The following is an 18,234-nucleotide window of genomic DNA, read 5'->3' as shown; positions in this document are numbered from 1 at the left end:
AAAGCTGATACACGTCATTGTCACAGATGTTAGTGATACAAGCATCCTCAAACCGACAGCTCGCCTGCAAAATAGCTGTACAAACAAAGAAAGGCATCCAAATGTCACACTGACTCCCCGTATCCTTAACAATCCCAGCTCAGAAGAATAACAGGATGAGAGTGCCTTGTGCCAAGTGAATTAGTTATGGTTAAATTAGTCTGAGAAACTTGTTTTTTTAAAAAAAAAATAAAATAATAATCTCTAAAAAAAAATATCCCACTTCTTCACCAGAATGCTAGAAGTACAGTGGCTCAAAAAACACAAGAAAATCTGCAGCAAAAAAAAAGCTGCGTTTCTGCAATGTGGAGCCTCAGCGTTAGGGTAAGTTCACACGGGGTTCCGGTCCAAAATACGGGTAGCGGCGACTGGATGTCGCTGCAGTGCACCGGCATCCAGTCACGTACTGCACTCTGGATTAGATGCAATGAATGGGCCTAGTTGGATGAGAGTGTCTACAGGCGGACGTTGTGAGGTGAATCCGCCTGAAAAAATGAGCATGTCGCTTTCTTTTTTCAGGAGCCGGAACAAACGGCTCCCATTGATTTCAATGGGAGCCGGCTTTTTGGGCAGGATTTTGAGGCGGATTCGGCCTCAAAATCCTGACCAAAAAACAGGCATGTGAACTTACCTTAAGACAAGACTCTTCCACTGCACAGAATGAGGCAATAAATCAATTCATTTGGATTAAAAGGAAGACCTGACAGGGCACTAGAGACTCATGAAATATAGGGGTATACATCTACTTCACACCCCCATGTGGGCTGCCCTCCCACTACTACCACAGTAGCCATATACTAAACACAGTAGCCGTATACTAAACACTTCTGTGCCGTGTGGCAGCTCAGCCTGGATTTATGACGCTGCATTTACTTTCCTGCCACTCATGTCACCTTCCCCTAATGATTAATATAACACTGCTCTATCTTCCTGCAGCAGTAACCTGCACACAGTCACCAAGTAAGGAATTAAAGTTGTGGATTTTGGCGCAGTTTCAGGATTCTTCCGCTGGAATTGGCCTGGTATCAGGTTTCATAAACTCAACATGAAGAAACGGAATTTGTGCACATTTTTCTCTCTGGCTGCGAAGATGCCAACTGTCCATTATACCCTCCAGGGGGTAGCAATGTTTTCTTGTGGAAGTCACAAACTAACAAGTTCTGTCTGTCTCAGTTCAAGGCAGAATACAGTCCTGATCTAGTCCTGCAAACACAGTTACAGTTTGTTACACTGTATCAGGTGAGAAATGTGTGCTGCTGCTGTATAGCATCTTATTCTAGGTAATGCTTTCCTTCACTGACAGAAAGGAAACTTCTTGGAAATAAGAGGAGTTCATTTAGTGTTATCTTAAGATTTGGGTTAAAAAGGTCTTTCCCTTTAAGAAGAGTATGAGAGACATCCCACATGCTGCTGGATCTTCCCACCTCTACCTGCTGGTTCAGTGTCTGTGAGGGATCAGAAACTTTCGGCATTTAAGCTGTAGCAAAACTGCAACTCCCAGCGTGCAAACTTTCTTGTCTGTTCTCGGGTCACAGACAGCAGAATTGTGCATGCAGTTTTGGATGTAACTAGAGTATGAGATGTTTTGTTGCTCAGAGTCACAACAGTCTACAGATTTAACACTTTAAGTTAAAGGGGCTAAAAATAGGTAATTAATATCTGAATTATTGGGGTGTGATACCTGTAAATCCCATGGATCAGCTGTTCTGAGCTGGGAATGGACAGGAAGCAGAGTCGAGTGAACTAGGTAACTGCAGTAACCTGTTCTGGCCCCTACACAGAGAACAGCGCTGTCTGCTTCCTGTTCCATTCTTTGTGTATCAGCTTGTATGTAAATGATTTATCTGGGTGCCGGGTGTCCCACCTTCACCGATCTTATATGGATGACTTTTTAACACAGAAAACCCTTTAACGTGAAAAAGTGGATGTCTGATTATTTCTTTGTTTTAGGTCCTATTAGAGAAAATACCTTCTAGTCTATGGCCGCAGGTTATCAACGGAATCAGTCAACTCCACAATCCTGGGTGAACCTATAGGGAGGGGTTCCTAGTGAGGGACCCCATCTATGATGTCCATACTGTATCTTTCTTCACAAGCCACCCATTTGCAGATCAATCATTCCATGATCCATACCAAACACTGCACACGTCATGAATAGATCTCTTTATTTTAAGTGAAAAAAAGCATATCATGTGATACATCCAGGTACAAATATAATTTTCTTCGTTTTACGAACAGCAACATAAAAATATAAATTGCGAGGCAAAATACAAAAGTATGACATGTACATTGTGGCCGCGGTTCTCGCCTCAGACAGGGTGAAGTCGGCCATTTTGCTACATTATCCATCTGTCCCTGTTGATAAAATAAGGAATCCACAATTTCAAGACAAGCCATTTATTGCGATATCAAATCTAATGCAAATCTTTTAAGTGCATCGTCCAACGCAAATACGTGAAGCCCCATTTTATCAGAAAAAACACAGGTGGCAAGAAAATAGGCGACAAAATAGGCGCTACTCCACTTTACCAGATACGAGATGCCACGTAGTAGGATAACTCTATGGCCGTATCTTCCATGTCTATGGGCAATGTTATATTATTCGTATTAGTAGCATTTTTTTTATTATAAATTATCCTTCCACATTGTAAGTACAATAAACATGTGATTCAGCATAAAAGTAAAAAGCCCCAAAAATACTATATGGAATAAGTCAATAATACTAATACAAATGTAGTGTTTATTTTAATGCGTTTTAACACAGCCCCTGCTTTTGAGTGCAATGCAATTCTAGCATACAATGTCATAGGGAACCATACATATATATATATATAGATTTGTAAAAACGTGGCGAATTCTTGGTCCGTGATAGGCTACTATAGTAGCGATAATGTCTAAAAATTTGCAGCAAAGCTGACAAGTATCAATGGTTTTAAAATGAACCTATATCAATCTTACTAATTCTTACATCTGCCCAATTATTACTGTGTCTTTGTTCATCTAGAAAAGTATGGCGTTTTATCTTCCAAAAACAGCGCCCAGTCCACCACCCCAGCACCCTGGTTGTTTGTATTGCTATAGCTCTGCCAACTCCTGTATTCTCATCACAGACAATTATGGCATAGTCACAGTACACTTGGCTGTTTTCGGAGCCCCATAGATGTGAATGGAGAACCACACATGTACGGCCATGTTTTCATCCACTATGGCCACAACACCAGTTTAAACACCCAGACGTTGTGCTCTCCAAGGATGGGTTCACACCTGCCTCAGAGACTCCATTGTAGTGTCTGTAGAAAATTGCCAGATGACAAAGTCCAGCAGGGTTGACTAACACTAGGATCACACTAAAGTTTGGGATTACATCTCCAAGGGGACCTGAAAAACGGAAACCCTATCTGTTTAAGAAGTGGTCACACAGAAAAATCTGTGGACTCTATAGACCAGTGGTTCTTAACCGGGGTTCAATCGAACCCTGGGCCCTATGCTCGCTTCATTTTGTGTACCAGTAAAAAAAACCATATACTTATGTCTTGAATTTGGAAATAAATCATATTTGATTTATCACTAAAGAAGGGTTCGGTGAATGTGCATATGAAACTGGTGGGTTCAGTACCTCAAACAAGGTTAAGAACCTCTGGTCTAGACTATAATGGAGTCCACCGGGTTTCTGCTGTGAAGGACTTTTCTCTCTGCAGAATTGGGGATGGAGTCTTGTACTGAGACTCAAACTCCAGGGCTCCATTGGTAACTGTCATAGAACAAATCTGATTTTGTCCATTTTTCTATTACGGTCCTCTGAAGGACCAGAAGAATGGAAAGGGCGGGTTCACCGTGCGACCGGTCTCCACTTTGCAGGTTTCTGTCTTCTGGCCAAGATTCTGGACAGGAGACAGAAACTGACAGTCAGTTTTCAAACCCATTCATCTTAAGTGACGCCCGTGAGCGTCTTCTGGTCTCCACAGTGAAACCGGTTTTTTAACCGAACACAAAGTCAGACATGCAGGAGTTTGTGTCAGGTTAAAAAGAAAACTGTTTCGCCGCGGAGACCAGAAGACACTCGCGTGCAGACACTGACTGCTGGGTGTCTGTCTCCTGTCCAGTTTCTCGGGCATAAGACGGAAACCCGCAAAGCAGAGATCGGGCGCTGGTGTGAACCCGCCCAAAGATGTACACGGGTGTGAACCTAGTGTAAGCTGTGCACTCTGGAAATGATGGAGTTAAAAATTCTCTTTATTCTTCTTGTGTGTGTCCTGTGAATACGCCATAAATGTAATAAAAGAAACAAACACACAAAAAAAAAACCCTTTAAGCTGCAGTTCCAGAAACAACCTACAGACAGGCGTAGAGTTTATGGAAGAAAATACATCTTTTAAAAGGGATATTAAAATACCTTCTACGTTGAGATGGGGGAGTTACTTCCATTAGTTCCCAATCTCCATAGAGAGAAGTTCTCTAAGATTAGCTCTACATGACCCAGTCTACATTATTATGATGCCAATAAGTGGCAAGTCATCTAGCTGGCAACCTCTTTATATTGTATAGGAGCACTCCAGGTATACCTGACAATGTATTATGGCCATTGTATGCAGGGTCGTACATGGTGCATAGTCCAAACTTTACCAAACCCCTGCACTAAATATATCTGTTTACCTCTAGTGTTCCTTTAACTATCAGAATGTACTGGCAACCAAACAGCCACCCCAATTGTTAGTATTTAGGGGAACTCACCTGCAACCTTTTCTGTCCAAGAAAACCCTCTCAGGCCGGGGCCCCACGGGACGTAAACGCCGCGATTTGCCTGCAGCGAAGACGCTGCGGGAAAAATTGCGGCGTTGTACAGTGCAGGCAAAGTGGATGGGATTCATGTGAATCCCATCCCCACTTTGTGGAAAAGATCGCAGCGCAGACACGCTGCAATTTGCAAAGCTGTTGCGGCTTTGCAAATCGCAGAATGTCAATTATATCTACGGAAACGCCGGCGACTTTCCCATAGATATAATGTTAAGAGAAAGTCCGCGGAGGAAAACTCTGTGAACTTTCTCTTAAAAGCGCTGCGGAAAGATCCACAATGCATTCACATAGCGGTTCACTAAAGTGCTGCGGAAACGGCAAGTGGGGCTTTAGCCTTACTGTTTTATTTCCTACATAAAGACTACGTATAAAACCAGAAATAAATATCAGCCGTTATGGCTTATAAAAATAATTTCGCCTCCAAGTTAAGACATTTTTTACGAAATAGAACCCGGAAAATCTATTAATGTCATTTGGCAAGCGGACAATGCCCAGCCAGGCCACAACCAATTATCACAATAGGTGAAATATTATATTATTATTGAAATGGTATACGACCGACTTTCCTCGCCCGCAGTGTGGGTAAATATAGTGCGGCTTCATACAGGAGCATAACTTACAATTAATCCATTCCTGGATCCTGCGGGGGGATCGTCATGATATTATAGAGACTTGATTTACGGAAACACCTGACACAATGGCCCGTGTGTTGTATATCGGTGGCAGATTAGCGTCACGCCGAGCTCTCCTTGTATATATATTTCAGCCTCTTCATTTTCACAGCAGGTAAATTACAGACCTGCCACAGTTATTCATTAGTGGAATTTTGCAAAAAGCCATAAATTATGTGTTAAATGAGTTGAGACCAAGATATTTTCATGTAAATTACCACCGTCAGACGCCGCGTATACGACATATTTTTTTTCTACAACATTTTGAGAGAAAAAAAAAAATCCGAGAAATGATCCAACAGTGCGTCCATTTATGTTCTATGCAATTTTATTGGTCTCGGTTTTGCTGTCACTTTCCACCTGTGCTCAATTTTTAGCAGTCTATATGGCGCAGTACACTGCGGTACTTCAATATAATGGTTTGGAATGACCAGTTTTTGGGCAAGGAGGTAGCAATATCTTACAAGATACTGACCCTACAAATAACAGGACGTAGAGGTGTGAATAATGGGGAAAATGTGATGTTAAAATGGATATCCATTACTCAACTTTGTATATATTTTGCATCTGTTCTTAACTGTAACCTCCTTTAGGCCGGGGCCCCACATAGCGGCGGAAACATTGCGGCAAAAACTGCAGCGTCTTACAGTAACCGCAAAGTGGAAGATATTCTGGCTGATCCCGTCTACACACTGTAGAAAATGTGTGGATGGGTTTTGAAATCAATGAGTGAATGGGTTTTGTAATGAATGGGCCTAGTCCGGAGGGTGCTGTCGCCAGGCGGACGCCGGGGCTGAATCAGGGCTCGTTCACATCTGCGCCCGGGGTCTTCGCTTTTAGGTTTCCGTTTCCTGCCCGAAACTGGGCAGGAGACAGAAAACCAGCAGGCATTTTTCAAACCCATTCAAATGAATGGTGTGAGCGCCGTGGGCGTTTTATGCTCTCCACGACGAAACCTTTTTTTTTTTTTTTAATCGGACACAAATTAGGAAATGCAGGACTTTGTGTCCGGTTTTAAAAAAACTGTTTTGCCGCGGAGAGCATAAAACGCTCACCAGCGCTCACGGCAGGACCCAGTCTGACAGGTTTCAGTCTTCTGCTTGCAGAAGACGAAAACCTCTGAACGGAGACCGAACGCTGGTGTGAATCCAGCGTCAGCCGCGGAATCCGCCTGAAAAAAGGGCAGCTCACTTCTTTTTTCCGTGAGCCGGAACATACCACTCACAGAAAAAATGAAGCTAGCGGTCTACATAGACCTCTATTGTGAGGGGGGCAGATTCTGAGGTGGATTCGGCGTCAGAATCCGCTCCCTCTTGCCCTGTGTGAACGAGCCCTTTGTGAGCCCTTCAAACAGCTGATCAGTAGGGGTCCCAGGTATCAGACCCCCCCCTTCCCGCCCAGGCTGAAACATGTTGCAATTAAAATCTCTTTTAGGTCATTATACTCCTTATTATCGTATCTAAATGTATGCGATTCATTGATAAAACTGCTAGTCTCTGGCCAGAAATTTGCATAATGTTAAAATCTTCTTGTCTTTAACCATATATTTGCAATCACAAAAATAATGTAATTCATACATTTTTTTAAAAACTAACGATTTCCAGTGACCCATGTAACGTATATCCTACAAAAGCAAAATATTAGCTACATTAATCCTGTAAAGAGCACCTAGCAGTGTATACATCATTGGTACTGTGCACGTCCCCCTTAAATGATAGATGGCCCCAAACCCAATTTGTCTTTTAAATTATATTTATGGCTAGAAAGGTTTAGGTGACTACCCAAAAGGTTGCAAGAAAAGCTCTCACAAGGGTTGTCACCCAGGTTTCCTAGATGCCACCTGGTTCTATAATGGTTAACATTCAGGACTCTGACCTGACATATACTAGCACAAATATTACTTGGCATCTGTCCCAGGAACAGAAATAACTTGTACAGATTTTTAAAATAAATTTTAGGGAAGAAACGTTCGGGTGGAAATGCCCTTTAAATGATGGGTGGAGCCTAAAAACATAATGGTAGACTATAAGACACAGCACCGCCTACTAAAGACACATTTATAGTATGGGGAAATTACTTGTCCTGCTCATGATAGAAATATCTATATGGGGGTTATTAATGACCACTTACCCTGTACATGGATTGTGGTCCCAGCTGGGATTTTATATGAACCCAAAACTAGACAGTCCTAAAAATAATCCAAAAATATATAAAATGTTCCCTTTTAGTCAGCTTTAAATAAAATTAGTGAATGGTCGTGAAGCTTTTCGGGCTTGATTTTCAGGCCTCTTCCTCTTGATGTGGCGCGGGGTTATTCCACACTGCGATACTTGGTGAACAGATTGTAAAGGACTCGGAGTGTGGACTTCAGGTCACAATTCACTATGTCTGAGGGTAAAACAGAAGATCACACACTCAGAAACAGCAGAGGGAACGCACGACACAAGACAACGGAGACACAACTAACCTTCCGGCCTGGGTTTGGGCTTCTCTAAGCCGCCATCTTGCATGAGTTCAAATGCAAAGGATACATTAAGGACCTGGGGGAGACAGAGTAAAGGGACGTCAAGGTTAAGGATTCCAACTCATGTGCAGCACAGAGTATTTCAGACGACTAGTTGATCTTTTGGGTGGTCATAGACTGAGGGTTATATGCAGTGGATAGGTAAGATGGCCTTTAAAATAAGTGTGCATATACAGGGAGAATTGAGAGGAATCACTGACTAAAGTATATAAGCATCATTAAATGGAAATAGCAGGGTCCCCAGCAGCACCAAGTATTTCAGGAGAGGAATATGCTGATTTTGAGGGAGAATTCAGCTCTGTTCACATTTGTATTGAAGGATTTGCCAAAAATCCCGTTCTGTGGACTCTGTTACATTTGAGAATCCTGATGGACCCGAATACAGTCAATAGGATTTATCAGTCTTTGTTGGTGTCTGTAATCTATCAGATCGGTCTCCAGCTTGCTGAATGAATTCTGCAGGTGTGAACTGTACAGAGAGTACTTCTGCTGATTTTGTAGCAGGAAGTGACCGGTCCACTCATGTGAAGCACGAGGCTGGCTACATGTATCACTGGACACTTTACTGCTTAGTATATCATTATTAGCATGATACAATGTGTCAGACTCTCGCCCTGTGTTATAGTCTATCCCTGCTATAGTAGATCCTCTCCAGTTCTCTCTCTGCCAAGACAATCCCTCAGAAACCCCGACAACAGATGTTACACTCAACATGTTTGTTACACATTAAATCAAGTAGCGGCACAACAGAAATGTCTGTGAAAATGGGTTTTATTAACTGGCTGCCTCCTGCAAAAGACGTGAGAAAGAGAATCCACACGACCACTGTGATAGAGAAGGTACAGATAATGCCATCCTCTATAACATTAGACCTAGTGATTGTCTGACGCCAGATCATCTGATATCTATCTATGGATCTATGGATCGGTCACCTCATAATAAACACACTTGGAGATGAATCTTTATAAGATTACCTTTTGCTCAAAGCTGTCTGGAGTGAGGAAGAAATTGTACAAGGGCACAAAATATCCTTCCAAAAGACCCATCAGTAGTACAAGATAGACGCCATCTGCAAACTACAAAACATGAAAAGGAAAGGATTAAATAAAACTATCAGGCCACAAGATAAGAAAAGAAATCTTTGCTTCTGTTTCTCGGAGTTTCTATCTCTCAGTGCAGCCTGCAGTGTAAAGAATGGAGGTGTTTATTCTCATAGTTACTTCCATGTATAGATCTCTGTTGTATAAGTGTCCATACACCTCCCACAGCTATCCTGCCCAAGTCTCTATGTAGGTGTGGAGTGAGCTGCTGCATAAAACCTCCGGTGACAACTTATCTCCAAATAGAACAAAAGGAGATAAACTACAGTGCATGATGGTTACGGGGCTAAGGAGTTTGATCCACCTTAGTGTGGTTAGGGTAATCTGTTGGTCTCCTTGGTTTATGGGCCAGATGGAAGCTGCAATCTCAATACTGATGCCAGTGTTTATGGGTCCCCTAAGGCTCCTGGGCCCAGATACGACTGCACCCTCTATGCTCCTGCTCCAAACTTGCACCACTGGCTACATCCAAAGAACTAAACACTGGTGCAAAATAGAAACAGTTTAAAGAGGACCTTTCATGAGTTGAGGCACAGGCGGTTTTATATACCGCTGGAAAGCCGACAGTGTGCTGAATTCAGTGCACTGTCGGCTTTCACAATCTATGCCCCAAGTGAAGAGCTATGGGTACCGGTACCAAAGTTCTTCATAGTCAGCCTGTCAGGAACGTCCTTCTTCACAGCAGTGCCTACAGCGCTGTACTGTGAGACTGGGGAGGAACGCCCCCCTCCCCTCCTGATAATATTCGTCTATGGCCGAGTACTGTGAGAAGAGGGAGGAGGCGTTCCTCCCTGGTCTCAAAGTACAGCGCTATAGGCTGGGGCACAGACCGAGAAAGCCGATGGTGCGCTGAATTCAGCGCACTGTCGGCTTTCCAGCGGTAAATAAAACCGCCTGTGCCCCAACTACGAAAGGTTCTCTTTAAGTGATAATTCTTACCAGACTAGAAATAAATCTACTCTAAGCAAGCAGAAAACGACAAAAAAATAGTTTGCACTGTAAAATACGATTTCCTACCTGTGTCTCCAGCTCTGTCACTTCCAGGTTTAGTTTGTTGAGGTGTTTATTAACAAAAGTTATCAAAGTCTAAAAAAAAAATAAAAAAAAATATCATTCAGAACAATGAACTAAAACTGCGAGCATTTCCCGCTAAGTGCCGGCTAATCTTTCTCAACTTTAATAGTGCGGACCTTACTGCTTGCTCTGGGGTTGCCTTGGTAACATCACCAGACTTACTCTACAGTGACCTCCATTCACAAGAGTGGAATCACATGACAGGAAGTCTATGCACAACAGAGCATGTGCACTGATGTTTCCAAGACAACCCCAGAGCAAGCCGTATATTCACATTACAATGCAAATCAGATGAAGAACAAAGCAAAATAGCATTAATGATATTAGACTAATACCTGTAGAATCTATTAAGGTACACTCCTTAACGAACAGTAACTGATTCCAATAACGAAACATTGTTGCTAAACCCCCCCATCCTCCATAACTAACCTTTTTCACCACGTTAAGTTTATCCGGTGCATGGTCAAAGAGTGTATCAAATGCATCTCTCTCTATATGAACAAAAAAAGACACACACAAAAATAAAATCAAATTTCAATTAGGAAAATTAACCCGAAGCTCGGTCCAACTGCAGTGGCCATGGCCAAATGATACTGCAAGTGTAACTGAGGCTTTAACTGCAAATTGACCACCATGGTTGGGTGGGGGTTTGGACGCTGCACTTGCCTCAATGTGTCCTCATATTAGTCTGTTAGCCTATCATGGGGGATCTCTCAATTCTTGTTCATTTCTGTATAATCTATAATATTGTAATATCCCCTGCTATTTCATTACAAAATCACTTTCTTGGCCAAGTCGAGTACGTATCGGTATTTGGGTACTGGGTAAGATAGGTGTGTCTGGCCAGTTTTGGAGAAGACTGCGGTCTGTCCAAATTTTGTTCCTCGGGATATAAACAACATTGTTGACATTCACTGCAAACACGGCATTAACCTGGAGGAGATGACAGCTGTGAGCTGGCATAGTACACGGACTGCCAGCTGTGCCAACATTTTTAAAAAGGTTTGTGTGCATCTTATAAAGATGTATGAAATGTTTGTATTAATATACTCCTTTCTATGTCCAAATCCCCGTCTGTCCTAAAGTCAGGAAAATACCAATAACCTGGCATCTCACCATAGAATATAGGATTGTTGTAATGTTACTGTTTTTACCGACTCTTAATTTTAGACAACTTGAAAAATAAGGAATAAAATGTAAGTAATATTTCACACTCAGCGCACTTACCGTGCCTTCCTGATAAAGCTCTAAGAAACAAACAAAAAAACTGCATATTAGATACAAAGAACATCGATACAGTGTAATACTACTAGTACAATAATACATACATACATACTGTCCTATAGGTAGAACAGCAGTATAAGCACTTGTTCAGTGTTTGTACAGATCCTACTCTGGGGAGCTTTATTCTAAAAAGTGTCTTCTATAAGTACAAGATAAGTAATGTAATGTATGTACTCAGTGACTGTACCAGCAGAATAGTGAGCGCAGCTCTGGAGTATAATACAGGATGTAACTCAGGATCACTACAGGATAAGTAATGTAATGTATGTACACAGTGACTGCACCAGCAGAATAGTGAGCGCAGCTCTGGAGTATAATACAGGATAAGTAATGTAATGTATATACACAGTGACTGCACCAGCAGAATAGTGAGCGCAGCTCTGGAGTATAATACAGGATGTAACTCAGGATCAGTACAGGATAAGTAATGTATGTACACAGTGACTGTACCAGCAGAATAGTGAGCGCAGCTCTGGAGTATAATACAGGATGTAACTCAGGATCAGTACAGGATAAGTAATGTAATGTATGTACATAGTGACTGTGCCAGCAGAATAGTGAGTGCAGCTCTGGAGTATAATACAGGATGTAACTCAGGATCAGTACAGGATAAGTAATGTAATGTATGTACATAGTGACTGTGCCAGCAGAATAGTGAGTGCAGCTCTGGAGTATAATACAGGATGTAACTCAGGATCAGTACAGGATAAGTAATGTAATGTATGTACACAGTGACTGCACCAGCAGAATAGTGAGTGCAGCTCTGGAGTAAAATACAGGAGGTAACTAAGTTCAAGATAAGTAACATAATGTATTTATATAACAGATTCAGCTCCTGTACTTGGGCCAACTCCTTAAATACTTGCCTGTATAAAGTTTCAGCAATTTATATTAAACTATGGTAATTCAATTCCCAGTTAGATTGTTAGCCCACAAGAGATATTACACATTGGGACTGGACAGACCTGCGCTTCCCCTTAACCTTACTGATATCATCATGTGGATTACATTGCTCATACAATCTGTTCTACATTAAGAACCAGTAGACAGAAATGATGACATACTCGGTGTCACCGGTGATTTCCTCCTGGATCTGGCGGGACTGCAGCATACCGTCCAGCTTCTGAAACAGAATAAACACACACAAGTGAACAGACCTAATTCAGCAAATAGCAAAAGAACAGGAAAAGCACTCTTGGGGCTAGTTCACACGTGAGTATAAGGGGAGGTTTTTGACAGCGGATTTCGCGTCCAAAACCTCCCCTTATAATGGTGGTCTATGGAGACCGCCGGGCTTCTGTTCTCCGCTAGCGGCGAGCTGCTGCTAGCGGAGAAAAGAAAGGACATGTCCTTTCTTCAGGCGGAAGCCGCGCAGGCTCAGCCGCGCGGCTTCCGCCCCCGGCAGCTCCCTCCTATGTTGGCTCATTCATTTGAGCCGACAGCAGAGGGTTAAGCCGCGACAGCGATTTGATTACAGCAAAAATCACTGTTTTTTACAGTACCTGCAAAGTAGATGGGATTCTGGCTAATCCCTTCCCAAAAATATCTGCAGCGGACATGTTGCAATTTCAAAAAACGTTGCACTTTTGTAAATTGCAGCATGTGAATTATAGCTATGGAATTGCTGGTGATTTCCGTCTAGATATAATTCAAGCAGAAAGTCCACAGAGGAAAAACTCTGCAGACTTTTTGTGAAAATGCATTTCTGCCTTGGTTTTTGCTGCAGCGCTTTTTGGCTTCAGCTCGCTACATGGGGCCTTAGCCTTAAAGACTTTTGCAGCAGAGCAGCTGTTAGGGGTGATCTTGTAATGCGGAGTACATAGCCCAGAGTGTAAGGGACCCTTCACACGGAGTAAACGTGCGTGTATTTTTTGCAAAATACACGTGTAAAAATAAGACTCCCATTGACTTCAATGATATTTTTTACACATATAAAAATACGCCTGTAAAAATACGATTGAAGACAATGGGAGTCTTATTTTACACGTGTATTCCGTGTGAAGGCTCCCTAAGGGTAAGTTCACACAGAGTTTTTTGGTCAGGGTTTTGAGGCCATATCCGCCTCAAAATCCTGACCAAAAAGACAGCTTCCATTGAAATCAATGGGAGCCACTCAGGAGCCGGAAATAAGAAGCAAGATGCTCATTCTTCAGGCCAAGTCACCTCCCGATTCGGCCTGAAGAAACTCCCTCCTCCGGACTAGGCTCATTCATTGGGCCTAATCCAGAACGGTGTGCGTGGCTGGATGCTGCTGCACTGCACCGTCTTTCAGTCACGTCTTCTGGCCTGTAACCTGAGGCGGCCTCCGCTTCAGGTTCCAGTCCAAAAAACTCTGTGTGAACTTACCCTAAGAGCAATGCCACAAAAGCAGTTTTCGACGAATTTCCAGAGTTAAAAAACTGGAATCATATATGGGATGTACCGAGCACTATACGTTACTGTGATTACATTGAATACAATTTACCTGGTGACACACTCCCTTTAAGAACCTCATTTACGCAAATGTCACTTTTCATGAATTTAACTGGAAACACCAAGCACAATGATCTCCCCTTCCCAGAGCAGACCGGGGGTAAATTGAATTTGTCAAATAAATGTGCTCTGTGAGCCATTATCTATATGACAACTATTTATTATGTGTCAAAAAGGCTTACAAATATCCCAATTAAAGGGGATAATCTGATTTTAGTAATATTAGAGTAGTCACATCAGGACGCCCACCGCGGAGGTGGAGACATAAAATGCAGCTCTTTGTATATGACTAGGATAATCCAAAACTGGTGGCAAAAAGCCCAATGTCAAACTGCTCCAAGAAAAGCAGGAACACATTTGTAGTGTACAGGAAAAGGATAGCGACTATGAAACACTTACAGTATAATACATATTGTCTGAAACGCAGAGAAACACCTTGTGATACCGTCAGTCAGTTTCGCCTACCTGTACAACTACGACTTGTATTGACACATGATCAGGAAGCCTGATAGGGGCCCGGAAATACTGAGATAAGGCCACCAAGAGATGGAGAATAGCGACAACGGATTTGGCATGAACGGCTGGAATATAAGAAAATATATGAGAGGTTACATAAAGCTGAAGACACCTGATATGAGTATACGTCTTGATTACTGAGCCTATATACAGTGTGGTTATACGTATAATACACAGTATATGCAAATATGGATACACGGGGGGGGGGGGGGAGATTTATCAATAATCAGTTTTCTGACTTAGAGGTATAGTATTCTGGTGCAAGAACAGCTTCCTGGTTTTCTCGGCACATTGGTGGCCGGGGTTTCACTTGCTCTGCTATGTTTGCAGTCAGTAATGAGGAATTGGTGTAAATGAATTACCACAGTATGAAGCTGATGTAGCAGAGCTGGATTTGAGTCAGTTTGTAATACATACAGAGGTACTGGACTCCCTATCTCAGCCCTTATCAGCCAAATTCAATTAAACCGACTGATAAGTGGAAGAGCAGGAGATAAAGCTCAGAAATCCCGGAGCTCTCCCCTCCCCTATCTGAGGAGCTCCATTTCTTGCCTGTGGCAGAGACATACACAGCTCAGAGCTGCTGCCGAGCACACAGCCCCTCCCTGCCCCCCTGAGAGCAGGCAGCTACTGACACAGTGTAAACAATGAAGTGAATAAATTAAGATAGCGGCCAAACAAAGCAGTTTTGATAAAGCAATGCATTTAGAAAAAGTCTTATATCCACATAAACTAGCAGTATAGATGGGATCCTTGTTATGGGACAACCCCTTTAAGACTGGAGTACGTAACGCCACTACTGGAGTATGTAACTACAATTTAAATGACTACCTTCTTGCAAAAACAGTGCCACTCCTGTTCTCAGGTTATATGCAGTATTACACCTCAGTTCTGGCAATACCAGACACAACCTATGAAGAGAAACGGCATAGATTATCAAACCCAGATGCTGGCGTTGATTATCTGGACAACTCCATGCCGATACCTGTATATTGCTTTATACACATGGCCGACTCTTAGTCTCACACCCTGTATCAAGTATCAATATGTTGTAGCACTTGGCAAAGTGGTTTTCATTAAGCTCAAGCAGTTGTGAGAAGATGTAGTGAGAACTCACAGTCTACATTCCACTTAATGCTTCTTGGAGGAAGTTTCAGGGTTTCATTGATCTTTTCCAAGACTGTTTGCAGTTTCTGCTTCTGGGCAATTTCGGACTGCGTGACTTCAGCGACGTTCAGCTTCTCTCCTTCCAGCTTCTCTGTATTCAATGACAAGAGCATATTAAAGAGCTATTGCAGACTCATCGATTACAGCCACATCTACCGCATTGCTTATTGATGAGAATTACTCATAGCCCTGTGTAAGCTGGTCATGAATATAATGCCCGAACGACAGGAAATACTGACACTTACACAGACTGGGCATAAGAAAAGGAAAAGCTGAACTCTGAATATAGATATGATTGAATAAGGCTGAGTGGCAAACCCTAAATGTACTACAACCCTGCAACTTGATATTTCCACCTAGCATTAAAGGGGTGTTCTAACTTATAAAAATGGCATAAATGTCTAATAGATATGGACTCTGGAAGGTAGAGTCCCTGTTCCATTAATGCCCGATGCAAACGGCCATGCTAGCTCCCTCACCCATTCATCCCTATGGTCCTATACACAGATAAGTCACTTCCAGGACTCCTCCTCCAAAGAGCAAAGGTCACACCAAATATCGATGGGATTTATATTTCTCTTCTCTATATTGTATTTTGTTAACTGACAAACTATTAACTATCATTTATGAAAAAAATAAGAAAAAAAATCCACACCAGCCTAAAACTTTTATAATTTATAATGTGTCATAAATGTATTAAATAGGAAAACCCCTCTAATAAAGATTAATCCTTGTACAGTGAACAGTTCTGTACTCTGATTCTAATCCCTTTTCACTTGTTGACAGCGACATGTCATTGCCGGCAATCCTCTGTGAGCTGAAGTCAACAAAGCATTAAACTCTTTCTCGTCCCTGACTCTAGTGCTGACCTAGATTGTTACTAATCCAGCAAAGGCTAAAATATAAACTTTTAATAAAACAGATATTGAATCCGAGATCAAACACAAAGACATAAAAAATATAAGTGAATGCCATTAGTACAGCAGGAGAATACAGTGTGCTAGAAGATATGCAGTATGATGAGAGAATGTCTTACCCCAGTCCTATACAAAATAACAAAAACTCTTCTGAGTGAAAGCAGCTGGGAGGTAAGGAGTTCAGGGATACTGCGAGGAGCTCAGGGATACTGCGAGGAGCTCAGGGATACTGCGAGGAGCTCAGGGATACTGCGTGGAGCTCAGGGATACTGCGAGGAGCTCAGGGATACTGCGAGGAGCTCAGGGATACTGCGAGGAGCTCAGGGATACTGCGTGGAGCTCAGGGATACTGCGTGGAGCTCAGGGATACTGCGTGGAGCTCAGGGATTCTTCACCACAGCTGTGGGAGTCATCGAGCTCTGGACTGACCCAATATTTGCCCTGTAGGTCTGTTTCTTTACCCCAAAAAAATACTCCCACCCTTGACAAGGACAGTCCCCAAACTAGCCCTACAGGCAATGACCCTATCCTGATACATATTTCATCCCGAAATCACAACACTCATCATGGGAACTCTAGGCTGGGCAAATCAGACAAACTGAAAAAAGCTAAGTCAATTAATGGTACCCCCTCCCTGTGTGGTGAAGGGGCTATACTATGGCGCAGACATAGGTGATGAGACACTGTAAGTGCCATCCAATCTAACACAAATTTGGCAGAAATCTCTGTATGAAAAAAAGCTACAAACTCAACCTTTTGCAACCAGTGATTTTAGATAAGAAAGCAGACACCTAACATTATAGTCAATGGAATTCCTCGTGTTACGTTTGTTTGTCATTTTTCCATAGATGTGAATATGGCATTACTGCTGCCCATTACTTGTGGTGGTAGAAGCTTTAACAAAGTAACAATATATGAATGTAAATATAGAACATATATATATATTATTATATGTGTGTGTTTGTAAATATAGAATAGATCTATAAAATAATGACAAAAATGAAGAGATCAGAGAGCTGCAGCCCTATGTACACTGAAGAGCTGGTGTGTGCGGCTCGAGGATACAAAGATGAAAAGAGATGAGAGGGTAGATCAGGCACGCAGGAGGGAGAACCGCTCAAATGCATCTTTCGGCCCCATCTACAGGCTGAGATATTGCATTGGAAATCAATGAGCCTCATATTAAACACAGACAGGGTCACTAGGTTTTAACACTAGCTTGAAAGGATTCTTACATTTTTTACTAAGAAAATTATAGACCAAAACTGAAGCCTGGCTCTCGGGAGACACATTTGTAAGTCAGGTCAGGGGAAGGTTACAGAGACGATGTGTATCATCATGGTAGACTTCATTAAATGATGGTGGCAATGAGACCCATTTGTATTGAAAGTAACATAATGCATGAAAAGCTGCTGGCACGATGGAGAAAGGACAATGTATAATCTATATATGCAAATGTATATGGTACTGATACTAGGTATATGTATAATGTACTACATATAAAATGTACTGACACTGGGTATATAGTGTATAGATAGATAAGGTACTGACACCAGGTGTAACGCCTTTGCCCATTCGGGCCTCTGCGCCATCCCCCGGTTGCAGGCTATGACACAGGAGGTGTGTCCGGTTATCATTCCTTGCTTTAGGTTCTTATTGTACTCAGTCTGAACACT

At 42.3% G+C, this 18,234-nt stretch overlaps 1 protein-coding gene across 1 annotated transcript in view; it reads right to left on the bottom strand.

Annotated features, from left to right (window-relative positions):
* Positions 1 to 2,187: 2,187 nt before the first annotated feature.
* Positions 2,188 to 18,234, bottom strand: part of PARVA (parvin alpha) — a 49,112-nt gene continuing 33,065 nt past the window's right edge. The window contains exons 5-13 of the mRNA XM_075281314.1: positions 15,592 to 15,732; positions 14,424 to 14,539; positions 12,551 to 12,609; positions 11,430 to 11,449; positions 10,632 to 10,693; positions 10,146 to 10,214; positions 9,003 to 9,104; positions 7,972 to 8,044; positions 2,188 to 7,892 (exon numbers count right to left, since the gene is read on the bottom strand). Coding sequence (XP_075137415.1) covers positions 7,816 to 7,892; positions 7,972 to 8,044; positions 9,003 to 9,104; positions 10,146 to 10,214; positions 10,632 to 10,693; positions 11,430 to 11,449; positions 12,551 to 12,609; positions 14,424 to 14,539; positions 15,592 to 15,732 — 719 coding nt within the window. The 3' untranslated portion in view covers positions 2,188 to 7,815. The remainder of the gene's footprint in view (positions 7,893 to 7,971; positions 8,045 to 9,002; positions 9,105 to 10,145; positions 10,215 to 10,631; positions 10,694 to 11,429; positions 11,450 to 12,550; positions 12,610 to 14,423; positions 14,540 to 15,591; positions 15,733 to 18,234) is intronic.

This window comes from Leptodactylus fuscus, chromosome 7 (assembly GCF_031893055.1).
Source record: "Leptodactylus fuscus isolate aLepFus1 chromosome 7, aLepFus1.hap2, whole genome shotgun sequence".
Taxonomy (NCBI): Eukaryota; Metazoa; Chordata; class Amphibia; order Anura; family Leptodactylidae; genus Leptodactylus; species Leptodactylus fuscus.
Note: the sequence above shows the minus strand (reverse complement) of the source record. Positions and strands in the feature narration are given on the sequence as shown.